At 36.2% G+C, this 24,033-nt stretch overlaps 1 protein-coding gene across 1 annotated transcript; it reads right to left on the bottom strand.

Annotated features, from left to right (window-relative positions):
- Positions 1 to 9,997: 9,997 nt before the first annotated feature.
- Positions 9,998 to 11,621, bottom strand: LOC116415769 (BEN domain-containing protein 5-like). Its single transcript, XM_031920936.1, has 4 exons — positions 11,540 to 11,621; positions 10,728 to 10,888; positions 10,384 to 10,597; positions 9,998 to 10,292 (listed from the first exon to the last, which is right to left on the bottom strand). Exons 2-4 carry the CDS (start codon positions 10,728 to 10,730, stop codon positions 10,153 to 10,155), a joined length of 357 nt encoding a protein of 118 aa, XP_031776796.1. The 5' UTR covers positions 10,731 to 10,888; positions 11,540 to 11,621; the 3' UTR covers positions 9,998 to 10,152.
- Positions 11,622 to 24,033: the final 12,412 nt, after the last annotated feature.

The raw sequence follows: 24,033 nt of genomic DNA, 5'->3' as shown, positions 1-24,033 counted from the left end.
TCTAGTCGCTCGCGTGGGGACTATAGGAAATGTATTTAAAAGTACAGAGGAGGGGGCTAACGAAGAAAGTGAGTAGAAAATTGAGGCCCTTTGAACGAAAATTTGTCTGAGTGGGGACTATGAGAAACGTATTTAAAAGTACGATGGACAGAGGAGCTGACCTCGTCCGAAACAATCACAACGAAGATGCACCCTGCAGAGCATCTGTGTAGGGTCAAGCTGTATCGGTTGCAGCTCTCGCTCGCTGTAGAGAGTCAGTGTAGAGAAAACACAAGCCTGCAGGCGCCTGCGTGGGGACTATGGGGAGCGTATTTAAAAGTACGGGGGAGAGGGTAGCTGAGAAAACGAGAAAAAGAGTAGAGAATCGGCGCGCTTTGTTCGAAAATTCGTCTCCAGACGTTCGGTTGCAGCTCTCGCTGTAGAGAGTCAGTGTACCGAAAACATAAGCCTACAGGCGTCTGCGTGGGGAGTATGGGAAACGTATTTAAAAGTACGGGGGAGAGGGTAGTGGAAAATCCGAAGATCTAGCTGTTTCGACTGCACTGCGCAGGCTGTAGAGAATCGATGCAATATGCTAGAGTGGGGACTGTGGGGAACGCATTTAAAAGTATGAGAGAGAGGGTAGTCGAAAAATCCCAGGATCTAGTTGTATCTGCTGTACCGCGCGCGATGTAAAAATCGGTGCGCTTTGAACGAAAATACTGCTTGTAGAGGCCTGAGTGGGAACTATGGGAGATGCATATAAACGTATGAGAGAGGGGGTAGCTGATGTCGTTCAAAGAAACATGAAAAGAGACGTTGCACGTCGCAAGCGTGAATGATTCGAGCTTGAGAAGCTTTTTTGTAGTGGAAGGGGTACAAATTTCTAGTATATTTAAGCAGTCCTCTGCTCCGTGTTTGTATACATTTCCGAGTGTACTCAAGCAGTATACTGTTCTCTACAATAGTTGAGAAAGCTGTAGAATTTGTAAGTATATTTTAAATATTTTATTATTTTATTTATAAATTTATTCTTAATGAGTAATATTGTCATAGATAACATGGATTTGATTGTTGATATCCAGGGCTTCAAGGGGCAAAACGGTGAATTCATAGTCAAGGAGTTGGCCTACATTGATCCCAACGAGCCAGCAGCAGTAGCTCAATTAGCTACATTTCAACCACCTCACTCTTGGTACGACTTGTCGAGCGATGTCCAGTGTGCCAATCTGTGGCTCAAATATTCTTTTCACTGATTAAAGTGGAGCGATGGTGAACTGCCATACGACAAGCTAGCCGAAGTTTGCTCCAGCCTTCTCGATTTATCGCCGACAAGGAACGTTATTATTTGGGTGAAAGGTGCACAGAAAAAGGAGTGGCTGCAGCTATATTTCCCGGACGTCCGTAATATAGAAGATGTCGGCTGTCCATCCTTAAAGACACCAGGATTTCGAACTCCGCTGGTGTGTTCACATCACCTTCCTGACTGGAAGGACAATTGTGCAGTTCAAAACGTTTACGCAATAAACAAGTGGCTCCGTGCAGTACGACAAGATTTTATCTTCCCACTGCATTTCTTTGAGGATTATTATTCCTCATCTGATTCGGATACAACAACGACAACATTGGAAGAATAATTTATCATGTGAGTATAATATATTCTCGTAATACATAAATAAATATAATAAGCTTATACATATTGTTTCATTATTTTTACAGAATGGAGTCGCTGAACGCTGTGGCAAAAGCTCCACCATTCCTGCCTACGAAAAAAATTAAGGATTTGGAGATCAACAAGAAGTACAAAATATCCAAACATAAGAAAGTTCAGACAAAATTTGGCGCGAAGATGGTGTTGGAGTTGGATGGAAGTTTCGACGTTTTTCTACCCACCAAAGTAAATGCCTTCCTCATCGAGAACAACACCGACGAGGAGAAGTTGAAGAATGAAATTGATACTAGAGATGTTTATCTAGTACATTATGGACACAACATTATTGAATTCATGTAATAATTTATCTCCACTGCATATAGTATTAAGGATTTTTTCTCAATAATTAGAGTGTTTATTTATGTTACATTCTTTTTTAAAGGGGATTATCGCGACGCTTAGTAAGTTTTTTTTCTTCTAATATTAAGGATTTTTATATAACATCTTACATTGAAAGTATTATCCAATTTATAAATCACAATTTAATTACTATTAGATTTATATAAGTTTATTATGTACTCTAATGCTATTTCTAACGAATATTTGAATCATTGCGATCACTTTTAGCTTAAGACTATGTCAAGGAGTGCGGTAGCGCCCCGATAGCAAGTATAAGTTGTATACATTGTACCGTTGGGAGCGCACAGATGGCAAGTATAAGTTTTATATACTGTGCTGTCGGGAGCGCACTGCGATCTCATATATACATTTATTTTGTATTATTATTATTATTTGCTAAATTCTATAATTTATACTAACTTTAAGGATTTTTGATATGATAGATACAAAAAATGGATTTACATAGAAACATTAACAACAATGGATCGATGGATGAGTGTTTATAGTCAAGAAAAAATGGCACAGATTTATACTGCGTTTAGCTTTAGCTGTTTAGTTGCGTACTTATAATTGTATTGAAATGATCACATCAACGTATAGGTTAAGTAACTATATATAGGCATGGTATTTCACATTTCTTCTTAAGGGTTAACATGTTTAGATGCCAATATCACTATTGTATTTCTTCAAGAATTTTCATGTATTTATTTTAAAAATTTTTTAATACATATATTTTAGTTATAAGAATATATACTCATGTAATAAATATAAATTTTGAGATGTGTTTTAGTTATAAGAGCTTTTATATATGTTTTAGCTATAATACAATATGTATTTTTTTTTTTTTTTACATGGCATTTGGAACTCGAAAGTTCATCGCCTCATCTACGCAAGCCTTCCACGCTGCCCTATCTTTTATCAACCCCACCCAAGATGCACCTCTCCGATCGACACCCACCCGTCCTATTTCTACTAGATCCGCTTTTACGTTGTCCTCCCATCTACGTCTAGGTCTACCTAGAGGTCGCGTTACCATCGGCCTGCCCTTCATGACACGCGCTGCCGTACGGTCGTCTCCCATTCTCGCTACGTGCCCTGCCCATCCCAATCTGCGCGATTTTATTATTCTGTTAATATCTGGTGACGCGTACAGATTGTGTAACTCATCATTGTGTAGTCTCCTCCATTCCCCGGTTTCCTCATCTTTCTGCGGCCCGTATATTTTTCGCAAGACTTTATTTTCAAATACCCTAAAACGGTTGTCCGCCTGCTTAGTGAGGGCCCACGTTTCGCACCCGTACAGAACCACCGGCAGTATTATTGTCCTGTATATTCTTATTTTAACGTTTTTAGACAACAGCCTCGACTTAAGTAAATTACTCACGGCGTAGAAGCAAGCATTACCCGAATGGAGTCTCTTATTTATTTCGACATTAATCTCGTTTCTATCATTTATGGTCGTACCCAGATACCTGAATTCGCTAACCTTTTCAAAAGTAAAATTCCCAACTCTGAGATCTTCCTCCCCTCTGCAGATGCCTAGCTTATCCACAATCATGTACATTGTTTTTGATTCACTCACTTCTAACTCTGTATACTCCACCGCTTTTATGAGGATTTCCGCGTTTCTTGCTACCGTTTCTCTACAATCCCCCAGTATATCCAAATCATCTGCGTAGCCTAGTATCTGCGTTGTTCCATTAAGCCTTGCGCCCATCTGGCTAACCTGCATTTTTCTAACGGCATATTCTAACGTTAAGTTGAACAGCACCGTAGAGAGTCCATCCCCTTGTTTTAAACCATCGCGTATCATGAAAGGTTCTGATACATTACCGCCTACTCGGACCTTTCCCGTGCTTCCGTTCAGACATATTTGAATTAATCTCACGAGTTTTTTCGGTACACCGAGAAGTACTAGAATTTGATACATTTTGCTTCGCTTAATAGAGTCGTACGCTTTTTTAAAATCTATAAATAGTTGGTGTATGGTTTCGCAAAATTCCCACTTTTTCTCTAACAACTGTCTTATGGTAAACATTTGATCGCTCGTCGATCTGTTGCGCCGAAATCAGCACTGATAATCTCCTACTATATCTTCCGCGAATGGAGTGAGTCTAGCTTGTATTACGTTTGACAGAACTTTGTAGCACGTTGCTAAAAGTGAAATACCCCTATAGTTATTGCAGTCTGTCTAATCCCCCTTTTTAAAAATCGGTATAATGATAGATTCCTTCCAATTTTCGGGTATAGTTTCATTTTTCCAGATGGCACATACTAGTTTATAGATTTTGAAAGTGAGCTCGACGCCCCCATATTTGAGTAACTCAGCTGGTATAGAGTCATTTCCCGCGGCTTTATTGTTTTTTAGCTTTTTAATCGCGGCCTCTACTTCTTGGTAGCTCGGTTCCTCCACGTGGGGTTCAGCAGTGTGAATTTCGTCCCCTAATTCTTCGCTATTTTCGTGCACGTTTAATAATTTATCGAAATAATTTTTCCACAGCGACAGTAATTCGTTGTCATTTGTTACGAGGTCCCCGTTTTCGTCCTTCATCAATTGCGCTCTACTCCTAAAACCCTTTCTGATGGCGTTAATCCCTCTGTACATTTCGCGGGGGTTATTTTCCTTACTGTTAGTTTCTATTCTCCTAATAAGATTCTTTTGATACTCCCGCTTCTTATTTCTGTAGATCGCGCTCGTCCGTTTCCTTACGTTAGAATACTCTTCTACGGTCCTATCGCTTCTATTTTGTAAGCTATCTAATTTAGCCTTTTTGCGCCTTTCAAACCAGAGTTCGCACTCTTCGTCAAACCATGGTTTGCTCTTTGGCTTTTTCTTTTTACCCAGTACTTTGTTCGCGGCCTCTTTTATCGTTTTTTCGATGTCCCCCCATAAGCTATTCGGTTCGTCATTCCCCTCCGGCGATGTGTTTGCTTCAAGTGCCTGAAACCTGTTATTAATTTCTATCTGGTACCTAATTCGCTCTGTTCTATCTCGTAGTTTCTCAATATCGAAGCTTTCTACCTTGTTTGCTCGCTTACTATTTTGATTCGCTACTAGTCTAGCTCTTAATTTGGCTACTACTAGGAAGTGGTCCGAGTCGCTATCTGCCCCTCTGTAAGCCCTTACGTCAAGAACATTAGTATGACGTCTTTTTTCAATGAGGAAATGATCAATTTGGTTCTGTGTGGCCCCGTCCGGCGATGTCCACGTTGCCTTGTGTATGTTCTTGTGCTTAAAACACGTAGTTTTGATTATAAGATCTTTTGCCGCCGCGAAATTTATGACCCTAATACCGTTATCATTGCTGGGTTCGTGCAGGCTTTCCTTACCTATAGTAGGCCTAAACATTTCCTCCCTACCTATTTTAGCATTGAAATCGCCTAATACTATTCTTGTGTCGTAAGACGCGAACTGGTCGATTACCTGCTCTAAAGTTTCGTAATAGAGATCCTTAGCTTCTTCTTCTTTGTCCTCCGTAGGACAGTGTACATTAATAACTACATATCTATACCATTCACCTTCGATAATGATGTACGAGAGCCTATCATTGACGGATTTGAAACTTTTAACCGAATGTATGATGCTTTTGCTTACGAGAAATCCGGTGCCTAGAGATCCCCCACTCCCGGCGCCATACAGGTACGTGAAGTTACCCGATGCTAGTACTCCGTCATCTGGCCACCGCGATTCCTGTATTGCTACCAAATCTAGATTGTACCTATCAGCTTCCTTTACGAGTTCTTTAAACGCACCTACTCTGTATAGACTGCGAACATTCCAAGTTCCGACCCTTAAGTCCCTTTTGGTTCGGATTTGATTTTTTTGAGCCATGATGTTATGTTAAACCCGCGCGCTTCGGATCCTGTTCCGATCGCAAGTGAGTCCACCGTTCTAGAGGTGATAACCCCCATACCTCTCTAGAACTAAGTATGAGAGCTTTCCTACTTTGACGAGGACAGTGTCAATTCGTCGTCAGACACACTACGGTTTCATTCTCGCATCCTAACGCTCCCCTGCAAGGCAGCGCGCCTTCGCTGGCATCGTTACCGCGTAAGACCAGGTGACGAATCATTCTACACATCCCCTTTCGGGGCAGTTGTCATCGCTCCCGCATCCTCCTCGGCAGCAGGATTTTGGCCCATTTTTCTAATGTGTGATGAAAGAGATAGATTGAGAGATAAGAGATAGTGTGAAGTGTTTTTGTTGTTGTGGTGCTTGCGTAGTGTTATAGATGAATGCGTTCGACAGTGTGGGCTCATCACACCCACCCCTGTTCCTATCGGCTGTCCGCGGCTGCTTATTAAATTTATTCGCAGGTAACCTCTTTCTCAGGGGCTGTTCCTCTATCCGCAACCTAAGGACGCGCTGTGTAGTGGTGATAGGCACCCACCCGTCCGATCTGGACGACAACGCCCAAGACCAGCTTAGGGTAGCGGCATTGTAACAGAATACAATATGTATACTCATATAAAAAATAAGGATTTTTAAAAATAAAGCATAAAATATATCATGAATACTGGATTTATATTTGTACTACCACGTAAAAAAGCACACATGGGATCCATGTGAAAACCATATGGGAACCATGTAGGTTCTATATGGTTTCCATGTGGATCCCACATGGTTCCCATTGGGAACCATATGGAATCCACGTGGGCTTTTGCGGTGGGAGCCCACAAGAAACCACATGGTTCCCACATGAATTTTACGTGGGTCCCACATGATCAATGCTAGCTGTGAATTTCGTACTGTCCGAGACGTACATGGAATTCATGTGGGAACCATGCGAAAACCACATGCGCCCCACGTATGTCCTACGTGGTTCCCACATGAATTTTGCATTGGTCCCACATGATCAATGCTAGCTGTGAATTTCGTACTGTCCGAGACGTAGATGGAATTCATGTGGGAACTATGTGGAAACCATGTATATTTTATATGATTTCCACATGGTTCCCACATGAGTTTTGTGTAATCTCGTCATAATAAACTTATTATTCTATGCAGGTTATAGATGCATGGGACTTAAGCGAAAAAAAGTTAGCCTAATTCGTCTAAAAAAAAAATGTTTTATTTGAATTATTGTACAAAAAACTACAGTAGTATTGCATACCCATGTGCTGGAAAACTAATTTAATTACTCTTTCTCAGTAATTGACAAATACTGTTTATGTACTAGATAATACAATCACAAAACACAAATTATCATCATTCCAAACAAAAATAATTTTTTTTTATCATAAGAGTCTAACTCATAACTGAAGAAACAAAGTAATAGTTATTTGTCGCAGTATACTTGCAGACACTTTTCTTAATTATTATTATTATATTATATTATTCTTAATTTGAATTTTTAATTGACTTTGACACTTGCAGATAAACCTCAACTCTTTGGTTAATGATCTAATATTATGGAACTTTCAATCAAATACAGAATATTGTTTTTAAACAATAATGATTAATCTCGTTATTAAATACTTAAGACTAGAATTATTTTTTGTAAGTCTACAAACACTTATAATCAAAACTACGTATTTTAAGCACAAGAACATACACAAGGCAACGTGGACATCGCCGGACGGGGTCACACAGAACCAAATTGATCATTTCCTCATTGAAAAAAGACGTCATACTAATGTTCTTGACGTAAGGGCTTACAGAGGGGCAGATAGCGACTCGGACCACTTCCTAGTAGTAGCCAAATTAAGAGCTAGACTAGTAGCGAATCAAAATAGTAAGCGAGCAAACAAGGTAGAAAGCTTCGATATTGAGAAGCTACGAGATAGAACAGAGCGAATTAGGTACCAGATAGAAATTAATAACAGGTTTCAGGCACTTGAAGAAGCAAACACATCGCCGGAGGGGAATGACGAACCGAATAGCTTATGGGGGGACATCGAAAAAACGGTAAAAGAGGCCGCGAACAAAGTACTGGGTAAAAAGAAAAAGCCAAAGAGCAAACCATGGTTTGACGAAGAGTGCGAACTCTGGTTTGAAAGGCGCAAAAAGGCTAAATTAGATAGCTTACAAAATAGAAGCGATAGGACCGTAGAAGAGTATTCTAACGTAAGGAAACAGACGAGCGCGATCTACAGAAATAAGAAGCGGGAGTATCAAAAGAATCTTATTAGGAGAATAGAAACTAACAGTAAGGAAAATAACGCCCGCGAAATGTACAGAGGGATTAACGCCATCAGAAAGGGTTTTAGGAGTAGAGCGCAATTGATGAAGGACGAAAACGGGGACCTCGTAACAAATAACAACGAATTACTGTCACTGTGGAAAAATTATTTCGATAAATTATTAAACGTGCACGTAAATAGCGAAGAATTAGGGGACGAAATTCACACTGCTGAACCCCACGTGGAGGAACCGAGCTACCAAGAAGTAGAGGCCGCGATTAAAAAACTAAAAAACAACAAAGCCGCGGGAAATGACTCTATACCAGCTGAGTTACTCAAATATGGGGGCGTCGAGCTCACTTTCAAAATCTATAAACTAGTATGTGCCATCTGGAAAAATGAAACTATACCCGAAAATTGGAAGGAATCTATCATTATACCGATTTTTAAAAAGGGGGATAAGACAGACTGCAATAACTATAGGGGTATTTCACTTTTAGCAACGTGCTACAAAGTTCTGTCAAACGTAATACAAGCTAGACTCACTCCATTCGCGGAAGATATATCCGGAGATTATCAGTGCGGATTTCGGCGCAACAGATCGACGAGCGATTAAATGTTTAACATAAGACAGTTGTTAGAGAAAAAGTAGGAATTTTGCGAAACCATACACCAACTATTTATAGATTTTAAAAAAGCGTACGACTCTATTAAGCGAAGCAAAATGTATCAAATTCTAGTACTTCTCGGTGTACCGAAAAAACTCGTGAGATTAATTCAAATATGTCTGAACGGAAGCACGGGAAAGGTCCGAGTAGGCGGTAATGTATCAGAACCTTTCATGATACGCGATGGTTTAAAACAAGGGGATGGACTCTCTACGGTGCTGTTCAACTTAACGTTAGAATATGCCGTTAGAAAAATGCAGGTTAGCCAGATGGGCGCAAGGCTTAATGGAACAACGCAGATACTAGGCTACGCAGATGATTTGGATATACTGGGGGATTGTAGAGAAACGGTAGCAAGAAACGCGGAAATCCTCATAAAAGCGGTGGAGTATACAGAGTTAGAAGTGAGTGAATCAAAAACAATGTACATGATTGTGGATAAGCTAGGCATCTGCAGAGGGGAGGAAGATCTCAGAGTTGGGAATTTTACTTTTGAAAAGGTTAGCGAATTCAGGTATCTGGGTACGACCATAAATGATAGAAACGAGATTAATGTCGAAATAAATAAGAGACTCCATTCGGGTAATGCTTGCTTCTACGCCGTGAGTAATTTACTTAAGTCGAGGCTGTTGTCTAAAAACGTTAAAATAAGAATATACAGGACAATAATACTGCCGGTGGTTCTGTACGGGTGCGAAACGTGGGCCCTCACTAAGCAGGCGGACAACCGTTTTAGGGTATTTGAAAATAAAGTCTTGCGAAAAATATACGGGCCGCAGAAAGATGAGGAAACCGGGGAATGGAGGAGACTACACAATGATGAGTTACACAATCTGTACGCGTCACCAGATATTAACAGAATAATAAAATCGCGCAGATTGGGATGGGCAGGGCACGTAGCGAGAATGGGAGACGACCGTACGGCAGCGCGTGTCATGAAGGACAGGCCGATGGTAACGCGACCTCTAGGTAGACCTAGACGTAGATGGGAGGACAACGTAAAAGCGGATCTAGTAGAAATAGGACGGGTGGGTGTCGATCGGAGAGGTGCATCTTGGGTGGGGTTGATAAAAGATAGGGCAGCGTGGAAGGCTTGCGTAGATGAGGCGATGAACTTTCGAGTTCCAAATGCCACGTAAAAAAAAAAAGTCTACAAACACTTACAGATAGACCTCAACTCTTTGGTTAATAACCTATAGAAAATTATGAAACTTTCAATGAAACATAGAATATTGTTTTTAAACAATAACCATTAATAAATATTAGAATAACTCGCTTGTGAAATACTTAAAACTAAAATTATTTTTTTGAAGTCTTTCAAAATGATCTCCTTTATTCCTCGTCTTCCTCATAGTTCAAAGATCTTCTTAAGTCCTTGATTTTATAACCAAGTTGTCGATTAAATTTGGAAATTAATTCTCTTTTCTTTGCGTCATTGTACTTTCTCTCTTCCATGTAATCTTTGAATAATTCTGCAATAACAATAGTAATAATATTAATAATAATAATAATAATAATAAAGGTTTTGTTAATTATGATAACTTAATAACAATAAAGACAAACCTCTGACCAAAAAATATTTTCTTGGTGTAATCACTTTTCGAGGACTTCGGTTCCGTATGTTAATTGATACTTTTGACGGCTTAATACATCTATTAACAAGTTTTTGTTTGGTGCAAATAAGTTCCGCCGTTTCTCTCAGAAATATGTAATCTCCACGTGTTTTGAGGAATTCCCAGAATTCTGTGTTGACGGATTTACCATTGCCCAAATAAATCTGAAAATGAAATAAAATAATTGTTATCTCATTTATAAAATATTGTTAACTTGTTTTAATAAAAAAAAATAATTTTATGCAATGTAGAGAATCGAATGTGAATATTGTTCATTAAGGTTATTAAACTTACCATATTGTTATCGATTTGATACTTTACTTTTCCTTCAGGATCAACATCTGTAGCATCAGGAGTAATGTATAAATTTATTTCTCGCTCATCTGGATCAACTGCGACAGGTTCCACAGGCCTTTGTACAAAAAGCCTTCGTGGGTTATGGATTATATTTCTATCTGTAACGAAAACAAAATATAAACATAAGATGTTTTTTTTTAAGCAGACGGGAGCTTCATATAAGTTTAAAACTAAATTATTAATCAGATTTTATTTAATTTAATTAAAAATTATCGTAAATAAAGCATTGTTTTATAATTAAATAAAAAAGTTTAACTTAATTTGTTCTCCACAAAGCCATAGGGTTTGGTGTGGAACATGTGGAAGAACCAGTCAAGTAAAAACTGTTACGCTAGCCTATTTCTACATAATTAAAAAAGTATCTACACCAAAAATTATACATCTTATATCAACTCCATGGCCTAAAACTTTCAATATTACAAAAATATTTTGAGGTTACGATTATCAGCGCTAAATTAAATATTCTATAAGAATAATTACTGTCGTATAAGAGCATCTAAGTTACACTTTCTTATTTAATTATAAAACAATGCTTTATTTACGCTCATTTTGAATTAAATTAAAATAAAATCTGATTAAAAATTTAATTTTTGTTTTAAGCTTATAATATATGCAGCTCTATTAGTTTCTCTATTTTTTATTACTTTAAATTATGTATTTATTTTTAACAGGGTGAAGTGATTCAGTAGCTACTTTCTCTATCAGGGTATCATACATAAAAATAATTGTGTTTTCACAAGGTTATTTACCTCGTCTTCCATTTATCGGATCACGTCAATGTGGAGAACCTGCAGGTGCCTCATGACGTGGAACTATAGGTTCTTCAGGAGTGAATTTGCTAAAGGATCATTAGCTAATGGATCTAATGGATCAACCTCATTATCTCCAAACAGTTCTTGGTCGATTGGTGATAGGGATGCTATATAATGTATAATAACAGTAAATTAATTATTATTTCATGATCAAATGAAGCACCATTTTACATAATTTAATTTAGAAATACATACCCCTCGCAAGTGGTATGTTATTATTAGAGTACAAGTCATTGGAAGTTTGTTGTCCTTTCGCTGATGTTCAGGGTAAACTGGTGTTTACTTGCAGAGACTGGCGCGTAACAAGAACATTGTTTTTAGCATATTGATTCGGCTGTTCTTGATTAAATCTGTTCTTGCTTTCCGCAATAGCTTTTAACTGCTGACACTACCAAATTATATAAAATTATTATGAGATACTACTACAATGAGACTGAATATAAAAGAATTAATTTGTGCATAGTACTTAGATGGTCTGCTTTTTGTTGCAATCTATTTTTATCAATAACTTTTTTGGGTGCATCAAACAGTTGAGAATTTATTGGCTCGCTTGGAGAACAAATTTTTTTAGGGCATCTGAATCTGGTGTTGCTGCTTCTTGTTTTAGCGTCATCCTGCGACTCTATTATAAACATGGAGTATCGTCAATTGAAAATTTATTACAAATTTATATGTATTTTAAAAATCAAATTAATCTGGATGAACACCTAACATTATTGTTTAATTATAAGTAATAACTCACCACTTAAACATACAATGTATCCTTTGTAGTAGATACATTTTTCATTATCACCTGTGCAGTCGCTACTTGCGCAAAGACACCACAAAACTTCATATTCATGCTGAGCTTCGAAATCTTGTATGTGCTCAGGTACAATATGGTCATCATCATCTTCATGATATATATATATATATATATATATATATATATATATATATATATATATATATATATATATATATATACAGGGTTTGGTTGTCACTCTCAAAATATACTTTAAAAAAACATATTTCCCTATTTAAAAGTTACGACCGGAAGTTGTGAAGCCAAGATAGACGTTATGTGATTGGCTCATGTAGTGCGCATTCGTGTAAGTCAGAAAGTCTAAACGCCTTCTAGGTTATGGCGCGCAACGCGCGCTGTTCAAACTGTATAAGTAAAGTTTAGTTATTAAGATATCACTTTTTAAATAAAAATCATATTTTAACATTAATCATACAACAGGGATAGGCTAATACCTAATCAAAAAAATTAGAGATAGCAAAAATAGGTTTTCTTGCCCTTAATAATATGATCAGTTCTGTATGTTAAAAGGTGAATCACGTTTGTAAAATTTTAGCACATTTTATACCATTTTCCGTAGGTTATGGTAGAAACAAATTTATTTACATATGTACATATACACGTTTTCATCTATTAATCAAAAATATTGATTTGAAACTTTGAGAAAGCAAAATAATATTTCATATGCATATTTTAGGTTGAACTTGTAAAGGATGATCAAGCTACGCAGTGGGAAACATTTGTAGATGATGTTTCAAGCAGTGACGAAAGTAATGAAGAAAATCATCCACAAAGAAATTTAACAAAGACTTCTAATTTAAATGATTTAATGCTTCATGAAGATTTTTCGAGAATTATTTCAACTCCAGTTGATAAAAGCCCAGGTGAAGTATTTCTAATGCTTGTTGAGTTTGCATTATCACAAAAACTTCCTCTAAATGCAACAAGTACGTTATTCCAATTTGTTAATAGAATTTTTAAGGAAGCAATTTTACCTGAATCTTCTTACATGCTGGATAAACTTTTGAATTCGAAGACGCATGTCGAATTTCACGGTATTTGTCCTGCGTCCAGTAGGTATATTGGTCAAATTACTGATTCCGAACCAACGATACAGTGCGACATTTGTTTATTAAATATTGATATATCAAAACCGTCACTGGACAATATTTTTTTGATAATAGATCCGTCCGAAGCTGTATCAACTATTATTAATGCAAATGATTTTTATGATTTTATTATGAATGAAAGGACGTATGATGGTACTATTAAGGATATATTTGATGGTAAATTATATCGATCATTTGTAAAAAGTCTACCAATTCATGAAAGGACGTCGTATTTAACAGCGATTTTAAATACAGACGGTGCTCCACCTTTCGAATCCTCAAAGTCTGTATCTGGCCTATTTATTTATCGGTAAACGAGATACCTATTTCAATAAGATTAAAAAGTCCAGTTATGTGTGGTATTTGGTTCGGCAAGTCAAAACCACCAATGCACACCTTTTTAGAACCGTTAGTTTCTAAACTTAATAAATTATCGAATATTGGAATTGAATGTACAGTAAAAAATAAAACAAAAAATCATAAACTGCATGTTATTATTGCATGCGTTAATTCTGTGGCTGGTGCTCCAATGCAAAGTTTCAAACAATTCAATGGGAAGTTTGGTTGCCCTTGGTGTCTGCATCCGGGCGAATATTTCGCTGGGAGTATAAGATATCCAATTCTGATCTGCCATCCGGAAAAAAGAACTAAAGACCAAACTGTACAATTCATGAAAAATTTATGTGATAATTCATTAAAAGAGTATTATGGAATCAAAGGTGTGTCGCCGCTTATTAATCTTAAAGGTTTCGATATCGTCGAAGGATTTGTACCTGATTATATGCACAGCTGCTTAGCAGGAGTAGGCAAACAAGTCACGGAGTACATTCTTCAAAGAATCCCTGACAAAATTCCTGTCATTGATAGTTATTTGAAAAATATTAAAGCTCCACAACAATTATCCCGCTTAAATAGGCTTATCAGTGAAGGAGGTGACTGGAAAGCTAAAGAATGGGAGAATTTCATTCTACACTACAGCGTTCCTATATTCAAAAAATTATTGGATGCAGATTTACTTAGATATTGGTTATTATTTGTGGATGCCTTACACATATTGTTGAGACAAGAAATAACGAGTGAGGAGCTTGATCATGCTGATGAAATGCTGCACGAGTTCAATGCCCTAACTCAAGAATTCTTCACTAAAAGAGGAATGACATCAAACATGCATCGTTTACTTAACCTTCCAACAAGTGTTTTAAATTGGGGACCTCTTTTGGCCCACTCAACCTTTCCCTTCGAATCTGCAAACCATGAAGTACTACAAACTATTCACTGCGCAAAAAGAGTTAATTTACAGATTCTTAAATTATCAGAGATGTTCAAACCTCATCAAAAGTAAAATTTATCCACAAGCTTCTTTTGCAGTAAGACATTTTTGTGGAAATATTTCTCGAAGAACAATAACAAAAAGTTGTAAGATTAATATCGTTACATACTTAGGTAATACTATAATTATAAATCCTATAATTTTAGACAATTGTCAATTATCTAAGTATTCTAAGATTTATAAGAGAGTTGTTATAAACGGTTGCCTTCATACTTCTGACAAAGGTAAGAAACGTTCTAATAACAGTTGTTGTCAAATGATAAATGGAACGTTCCAAAAAATATTGTATTTTGTAATTGACGATAAAAATAATAAAGAAGTTTTGCTATGTAAAGAGATACGGACTAGAGCTCAAATAAATGATTCGATTTTTCAAATAGACTTTATAGATGATGAAATAAGAGCAAAAAACATCGATAGTATAAAAATGATTTGCGTATTTATAACAATTGAAAACATTAATTATATTTCGATATTACCTAATTTATATCATAATTAAATTTTAATAAATACTTTAGATAATTTTATATTTGAATACAGTATTATAATAGTACAGACGTATTATGATATTTATAACTTTGTATAATTGTTAATAAACATATTTATTCTCGAATAAAATTTTGTTACATATATTTTCTCCATTTCGTCTTCTCTATATCTTCTTTATAATTCTTGTAAAAACCATGCAGAACTCATATGGAAACCGTGTGATCTCAGCTACCTCGAATATATTTATAGCTGGTGTTAGAAATTATGTTAAGCTCATGTGGAAACCATAAAAAAATCATGTGGGGACCACGTAGGATATTCGTGGAACGCATGTAGTTTTCACATGGTTCCCACATGAATTCCATGTACGTCTCGGACAGTACGAAATTCACAATTAGCATTGATCATGTGGGACTCATGTAAAATTCGTGTGGGAACCACATAGGACATACGTGGGAACCATGTGGTTTCTCGTGGGCTCCCACCGCAAAAGCCCACGTGTATTCCATATGGTTCCCAATGGAAACCATGTGGGATCCATGTGGAAACCATATAGAACCTACATGGTTCTCATATGGTCTTCACATGAGTCCCATGTGTGCTTTTTTACGTGGGCTATCACCAAATTCTAAAATCCTATTCCTTCACCAGTAGCATCAAAAACTGATGAAGTCTTTGTATATGCCCTGCCTAAATATTATTAGAAGTTTCATAAGCCCTCAGGATGGCTAGATGCTCATTGCTCAGAGACTCAGCCAGCGTCTAGATGTCAGCTCCTGAACAAATCAGCCATATTGAAATTTCAACCAATCATGCTTGATAAAACAGGTTGGGTCGGGAACGGAGGCGTCACCGTCGGCAACATTAGTTTATCTCAACCTTTAATCCTGCAAATCCTATTCCAAATTATCCATCGCATCCCAGGTCGATAAAGTAAATTACTGATGCTCACTCTGAGCTATGGAGGCGGGGAGCCGGTAACGGGGGCGCCACCGTCGACAACACTGGTTTATGGGGGCGCCACCGCTGACAGCACGGTCGACAGGCACTGATCTGTCGGTAAAACAGGGATCTACTAATATGAGTTACCGTGCGTCGGTATTTGGTGGCCCAGAACCCGCTTGGCCCAGTAGCCGCGCAGCCCCTACTACTCATTTTATCTGCCGAACAAAGCGGTCGATCCCGAGGACCAAAAAAGGAAAAGTAGGTGATTTTATTCCCTTTCAAATGCATTTTAGCTGAATTGTTTGTAACAATGGAATGATTGAAAAAAACGCAAAATAGCGATTTTCAAAAATCAAAAAATGACCATAAAAAGAAAAATAGTTAGGAAAATGAAAAATAACTGTTTTTTTCAAATTCAGAATCCAAAAATATATATGCATGTCAATTTTTGTTAATATTAAAGGACTAGCTCCAGAAATATTACGGTATACATACACACACATCCACACACACACACGCGCACACACACACACACACACATATCCATACAGACATTTTCTATAAACACTTGATTTGAATTTCTAACACACCAAAAAGTATTTTCTAGAAGTTTTGACAAAACTCAAAATTTTACTATTACAAAGCTTCCTCTAGAAGGGAGCAAAATCTGAAAAATGTAGAAGTCATGATTTGGGAAGAAATAACAATGACATCGAAAAATGCTTTTTAGGCAGTAGATAAATTATTTAATGACTTATGTAATAATAACATTGAATTTGGTGGCAAAGTAATGATTGTATCAGGTGACTTCCGACAAACACTATCTGTTGTCAAACGGGAATCGAACAAAAATTATTTGAAATTGTGTGAAAAATAGTCATTTATGAAGTAAACTCCAAATAATGACTTGAAAACATAATATGAGAGTTAGTAATTGTGACGAAGAGTTTAAATAATGGCTATCAAAAATTGGAGATGGAAAATATCAACCAATGATACAATTATGGAAGTGTATAAAGATTGCTTGATAATAATAATGCATAGACTTCGTGTTGGAATATGTGTACGATCTCCCCCGACACCGACGGCAGATCCCTCGCGTCGCAGCGACTCTAGAAGCGCTCGCCACCAAAACCACGTGATACGGCGCTGAGCTCGGCGGCGCTCTCCGCTCGCCGCCTCTCTCTCTACGAGATAGTCGAGCTGCACGCACGCCTTCGGCTCTTGTCCCGCTCTGTTTAAGTTTACTTTAATAATAAAGTTACGCTACGCTCTATTACTTAATACTCTGTCTTTGCTTCTTTACTTCGTGCCACCTTATCGCGTCCGGATCCTTATATTCCTACACTTCGTGAAAGAGTAATTTTAGCGTTGAAAAACGACGATGTACTAAAAATTAATAATAACATTTCAAATAAGATGCAAGGAGATGTAAGAGAGTATGTAAGTGTAGATTCATGCGAATATGATAATAAATAGATGTTACCAATAGAATTTTCAAATTCACTTACGCCAAATGACCTACCTCCTCATAAGTTACGTTTAAAAGTAGGTGCTGTAATTATTTTGTTGAGAAATTCAAATTTAAATGATGGGCTTTGTAATGATACTCGATTAATAGTAAGGAAAATGATGTAATTCTGTATACAGGCAGAAATAATTAGCAGTAAACAATTTGGTAAAGTAGTTTTAAAACTACGGATTGATTCGACATTTTCAAAAGAAGAATTTCCTTTTAAAATAACAAGACGACAGTTTCCAGTACGATTAACATATGTAATGACAATCAACAAATCATAAGGCCAAACATTTAACAATTTTATTTAAAAAAATTCAAGTTTCAAGAATAAAAGTAAAAATAATGACGATTCAAATAAGATACATACGAAAAATATCGTACATCATGAAATATTAAATTAATAATAAACTAATAAACTATTTCATTAATTGAGAAAAGATGTGAATAGATTTACGGCACACAAATACCTTAAATATATTTTAATATAATCGTAGAAGTAGATATATATATAAATTAATAATAAAGAAATAAAATATCTCTTATTTTAGATATATCCGGGCCACATATAAATAGTGCGCTTTAAGTTATAAATAATAATAAAAAAATTAAATATGTCAGTTGTTGAGAAAAGATGTAAATGGTTTCACGGCACACAGGTATATTAAGCACTTTAATATAATAGTAGAAGTAGATTATATATACTTTTCTTAGACAAATAGTATATTATGCAACGGGTACAGAAAGACAGCATTTTCAAAACGAGAATTTACAGCACGAACGTAAGGCGAATAAAGTGCTGTAACGAGTTTTGAAACTGCAGTCTTTATGCACATGTTACATACGATATTTTATACCACGAGAGATGAAATTTCACATTAAATTTGTGATTTTAAAGTTAGAGTGGTATACAATTAATTGTTCATCTTTTATATATACTGTTGTAACATATATTTAACCAATATATTATTTTTTAATAATCCGCCCACCAAAAATATTTTTTAAAATAATCTCCCCACTGAAACTTGAAAAAGAAAGTATAATTTATATTTAGGTCAATAAACGAAATTTCGTAAGAAGTTGTGATTTATGATAAAAACTAGCAGCACTTGGGGTATAACTTTGAGGCAAAACTTTTTACTGTGATAAGAATGTCGGAATAATATTCTACAGTAAAATTTCTATCAAAATAGGTAATAAAACAATTAATTTTTTCAAGATTTGATTTCGCTGTGCCCCTTTAAGAGATTTATATACCTGATAACTAACAATCAAGTGGCGCGGCAGCGCCACGAAGGCGAGTTTGAGAAACAGACGAAGCCGCGGCGCCCGTGACACTATTTACTTCTATATTGGTGTTCGGATTTTTCACGATACAAAAGAAAATGCTTATTGTTACTGTTCGTAAGATTTTTTGGCTTATTAGTATGTTTTCTGAGCTAAACTATGATTTCCAACAAAAATATTAGTGAAAAGGCTGCTTATTTTTATAATATGTGAGTGTATAATCCACAAATGCTAAAATTACGTTTTTCTTCTTCAGCCCGAAATGTGAAAGGACCGTTAAGTTAGCCGCAAGAAGTGTTAGGACCGTGAAGTTAGTCGCAAAGCTATATACAGATGAGAATTGCTTTCTCAAGAAAATGTAATAATATATTACGATATTTTGAATTAAGAGGTTGCCAGTGTATACTCTGCGTTCTGGAGCTGTAACAGCTGATAAGGTCTAGGTGGCGCGCTCCGTGGTTTTTTGTGTCTAGGTGTAAAAATCATTCGAGGTAGGTGTCTAGAGGTACAGGGTGGCTGATAACGACGTCTAGGTAGTTAGCCCCGTGGTTTTTGGTGTCTAGGTGTACAAATTATCCAAGGGCGGTGTCCATATGTACAAGGTGGCTGATGATGAGGTCTAGGTGGTGCGCACCGTGGTTTTTTGGTGTCTAGGTGTAGAAATAATTCGGGGGTGATGTATATTAGAACAATCAGTGATTTCATCTTAGTAATAATAATGTTACAAAAAACTGTGGTCGAAGGGTGCTAAAGACACTTATATTTTATTTTTACGACTTTGAATATGAAATACTCTAAACAATTTTAAAAAAAGGATTAAAATCTCTAAAAAAAATTAACTCTTAAAAAAGTAAAAGGTTAGGCGAGTTTGATATATTCCGCAACAAAATTACAGATAGAAAAGAACTGAGATCAATCAAACAACGTCAAGTTTATTATATTTAATCGTAATGAAGCAAAGAACAACTCTCAAGATAATTACTATACATCACTTGCTATGCCCGTTTCATTGTACTTATAGTGTTTGTATGAAGTTCTAATATATATATATAAATATATATATATATATATAAAAAGAAAATTTAGTTGTTCACCAATAAACAGAATGAAACGGACATAACAAGTGACGTATAGTAATTATCTTGAGAGTTGTTCTTTGCTTCATTACGATTAAATATAATAAACTTGACGTTGTTTGATTGATCTCAGTTCTTTTCTATCTGTAATTTTGTTGCGGAATATATCAAACTCGCCTAACCTTTTACCTTTTTATGAGTTAATTTTTTTTAGATATGATTGTTTCATTGATATGAGATGACGAGAATGCACATATCTCTCTCTAAATCTAAATGAGTGAAAAATTACTCCTTAACTGTCGAAATTGACTTACTCTTTGCAACGAGTTTGCAACTCAATTTTGACTTTGAGTATTTTTCGTAAGTGATTCTTGGTAGGAACGTTAACCAACAGTTCGGCATCCGTTGAGCAAATCGCAACGCGTTGGTCAACGGTTCAACCAACCATTACTTGAAAATAGTGCTAATTTCAACACGAAATAAGGGATCGCTTAGCAAACGGTTGAACCAATTGTTGTTCCGAAAATCCTACAAATTTTGTACTAAATTATCGATAACTTTGAAATCACTAAAATAATGAATTTCACATAATAACTTATATTCAAGTTTGTAAAAATGTAAATTATTATTGAATTAGTATTAAAAACTTATTTTTTGTAAAATTAATTTTGAGGTTAAAATTAAACGTGATTAATAAGGAATTGTTAATAAATGCTAGGTCCGGGTTGAAAGAAAATACACTTTCACGTAACTTTGTCGGATTATTCTAATCCGTAATCTGTAATCGTTTATTTAATACAGTTTAGGATTACATAGCTATCGACGGATGCACGCAACATGTGCTCTCGCTCTCTGCGGTCGGGCTGCTTCTCTACTATAGTTCGAATGTATAGCTCGTACTACCCTATCGAAAATAATGACGTTATTGAATGACGTTATAAAATGACGTTATTTTCTGTCAGGAATTGGAACGAAAAATGACGTCATTTTTCCATTTTCAAATTGATTAAGCAGCAAAATGACGTCATTTGCTTTTCAAAATAATGTTCATACATAAGTAAATAACGTTATTTTTCTCATTGAACAGGCACCAAAAAAGGTAATAACGTCATTTTCATACAATTTTTGTTTCGCGCATTGAAAAGAATAACGTTATTTTCATTAAAAATAACGTCATTTTCGTGGAATGACGTAATTATTATAATTATGAGGATTTCAATTCTACGGATTTTTTGTTTGGTTTCAGGGACAAGTATTAATTATAATTTGTATGATTTTGTCTTCTATCGCTTTATTGTTCATTTTCAAAAAATAATTATCGATAAAAAAAGCTATTTTAAGCATAAATGTCACTTTTATACAAAAACGTTTGCATACTAAAAACTATTGCAATTTTCGTATTGATAACTTTCTATTATCTTTTTCTTGAATCATTAGATTCAACTTTGTACGTATCTTGGTCACTTGATTTTTTTAAATCTTTATCGCATTCACATATAATCGTTCTTAATTATACTAATTATAGATTTAATAATTAAATAATGAAGAACATTAAATTTGTTGTACATTAGAAACGTTGTACGTAACAAAATCCTATACGATGAATACAATTTTTCAATCGCTAACATATTCTTTTGAACTATTAATAGATTCATCAACTTGAGACTGATCATCTGTTTATGAAAAATAATTGCAAAATTGGAGATTTAACAAATACTAGTGTTATTCTGGGGGTTTTGAAGTTCGCTGATCACGAATCTGACATCAGATTCGCAAAATAAAATGTTTAAACGGATTTATTTTAATAAATTATTGTAAAATTAACATTTTTAGAATTTTAATCCCGAAACTATATGAAATATAGGGTTTTTAGGGTTGCTGAACACGAATCTGACATTAGAATCGTAAAATAAACTGTTTGAACAAAATTGTTAAAATAAATTATTGTGAAATTAGCCCTTTTAAAAATTTCATTCCGGAACTGTATCGTATGCAGGGTTTTTGAGGTCGCTAAACACGAATTTGATGTCAAACAAAAAGGCTTTAACTCACCTACCCCACGTGCCAGAGGTTTTCAAAAGAAAAAGATTCGTTTAAATAGTACGACGGCACATCGGAGGAAGGCGAGCGTAGGTGAGTATTAAAGCAAAAACAAAAACGCTTTAACCTACCTACCCCACGTGCCGCTAGTTCATGCAAATATTCATTTAAAGATACCTCGGCACATCGGAGGTAGGCGAGCAAACACGAGAAATATTTTAAACAAAAACTATTAAACTTACCTACTCCACGCACCGCAAGCTTTAACATTTGGCACATTGGCGGGAGGCGAGCGAAGAATTTTCTGAATTATGTATAATACAGAAACTCTTTATCGCACTTGTCCCACCTGCCGCTAATTTATATAAGAAAAGATTTATTTTAAGATACATCGGCACATCGTAGGGAGGCGAGCAAAAGCGAGTATTCTATCTAATAAAATAGATAATTCATTATATATTATTGTACATATTACCTGATTGGTGCAATAAAGAGTAAACTAAACAAACTAACTGAACTAAAACTAAAACTCTTGAATCCGCCTACCCTACGCACCGCAAGCTCGAAAATGCCAGCACATCGAAGAGAAGTCATTTTAAACGTAAACTCTAAACCCACCTACACCACGCACTGCAAGCTTTACCATTTGGCACGTCAGTGGGAGGCGAGCGAAGAGGAGAGTTATCTGAATTATGTATAAAACGAAAACTCGTTAACCCACGTGCCGCTAGTGTTCAGACGAAAAGATTTATTTGAATAATACGACAGCACATCAGAGAAAGGGGAACGAACGCGAAAAATATATTTAAAACGAAAACTATTAAACCAACCTACCTTATGCGCCGCAAGCTTCAATACGTTGTTACATCGATGGGAGGCGAGCAAAGGCGAGAAGTATCTAAAACGAAAAACTTTAAGCCCACCTACCCCCTGCACTGCGAACGTCTAGTACTACGGCACATCAAAAGAAGGCGAGTGAAGGCGAGTATTTTAGGAAAAACGAAAACGCTTTAAACCACCTACCCCACGAGCCAGAAGTTATAAAAGAAAGATTTATTTAAAAATACTTCGGCACATCAGAGGAAGGCTTAAACGCACCTACCCTACGTGCCGCAAGCTCAAATACGTTGGCACATCGAAGGGAAGCTAACAAACATGAGAAATATATTTGTAAAGAAAAGCGAGCTTTAGCATTCGGCATATTAGAGGGTGGTGAGCGAAGACGAGAATTAGATATAAACGATAACTTTTAACGCCTTCCCTACGCACCGCAAGCTTGAATACGTCGGCACATCGGAGGGAATAGAGCAAAGGCGGGAGTTCTATCTAAAACTCAAACATTTAAACCTACGTACCCTTCGCACCGCAAGCTTGAATTCGTTGGCACATCGAAGAGAGACGAGCAAAAGCGAGTAATATATCTAAAACGAAAAGCATTAAACCCAATTATCCTACGCACTGCTCACTAAAGTACATCGGCACCTCGAAGGAAGGCGACCGAAGGTGAGAAGTATATTTAAAATAGAAACCTACCCACTCCTACCACTAGCACGAAAAGCTTCAGTGCGGCGCCATAACGGAGGATGGCGAGACGAGACGCTGCGAGCTTTGAGACAAAAACCTAAACTCCTTAGTTCTTTTACGTCACGCGCTTTGCACTCTGCGTGAGAAAATTTTTAAAGTAAAAGATACAGAGGAAGGAGAGCTCATGCGAATCGAGATGAAAACTAAGCTTCTAAATTTCCTGGCCCTGTGCAGCCTAAGTTACAGAGGCAGAAAATACATAAAGACTTCTTGGAACAAATATTAACGGCCAACGTCAAGGAAAGGCTAGAGCCGCACTTTATTACCAAGA

Source organism: Nasonia vitripennis, assembly GCF_009193385.2.
Source record: "Nasonia vitripennis strain AsymCx chromosome 1 unlocalized genomic scaffold, Nvit_psr_1.1 chr1_random0005, whole genome shotgun sequence".
NCBI lineage: Eukaryota > Metazoa > Arthropoda > Insecta > Hymenoptera > Pteromalidae > Nasonia > Nasonia vitripennis.
This window is presented reverse-complemented; position numbering and strand designations above follow the sequence as displayed.

Bases quoted from the DNA above. Each gene is read 5' to 3' on its own strand.
- LOC116415769 (XM_031920936.1), bottom strand. The intron at 10,293-10,383 runs GTTTGTCTTTAT...TTGTTATTGCAG, and splicing joins AAAATATTTTTTGGTCAGAG to AATTATTCAAAGATTACATG.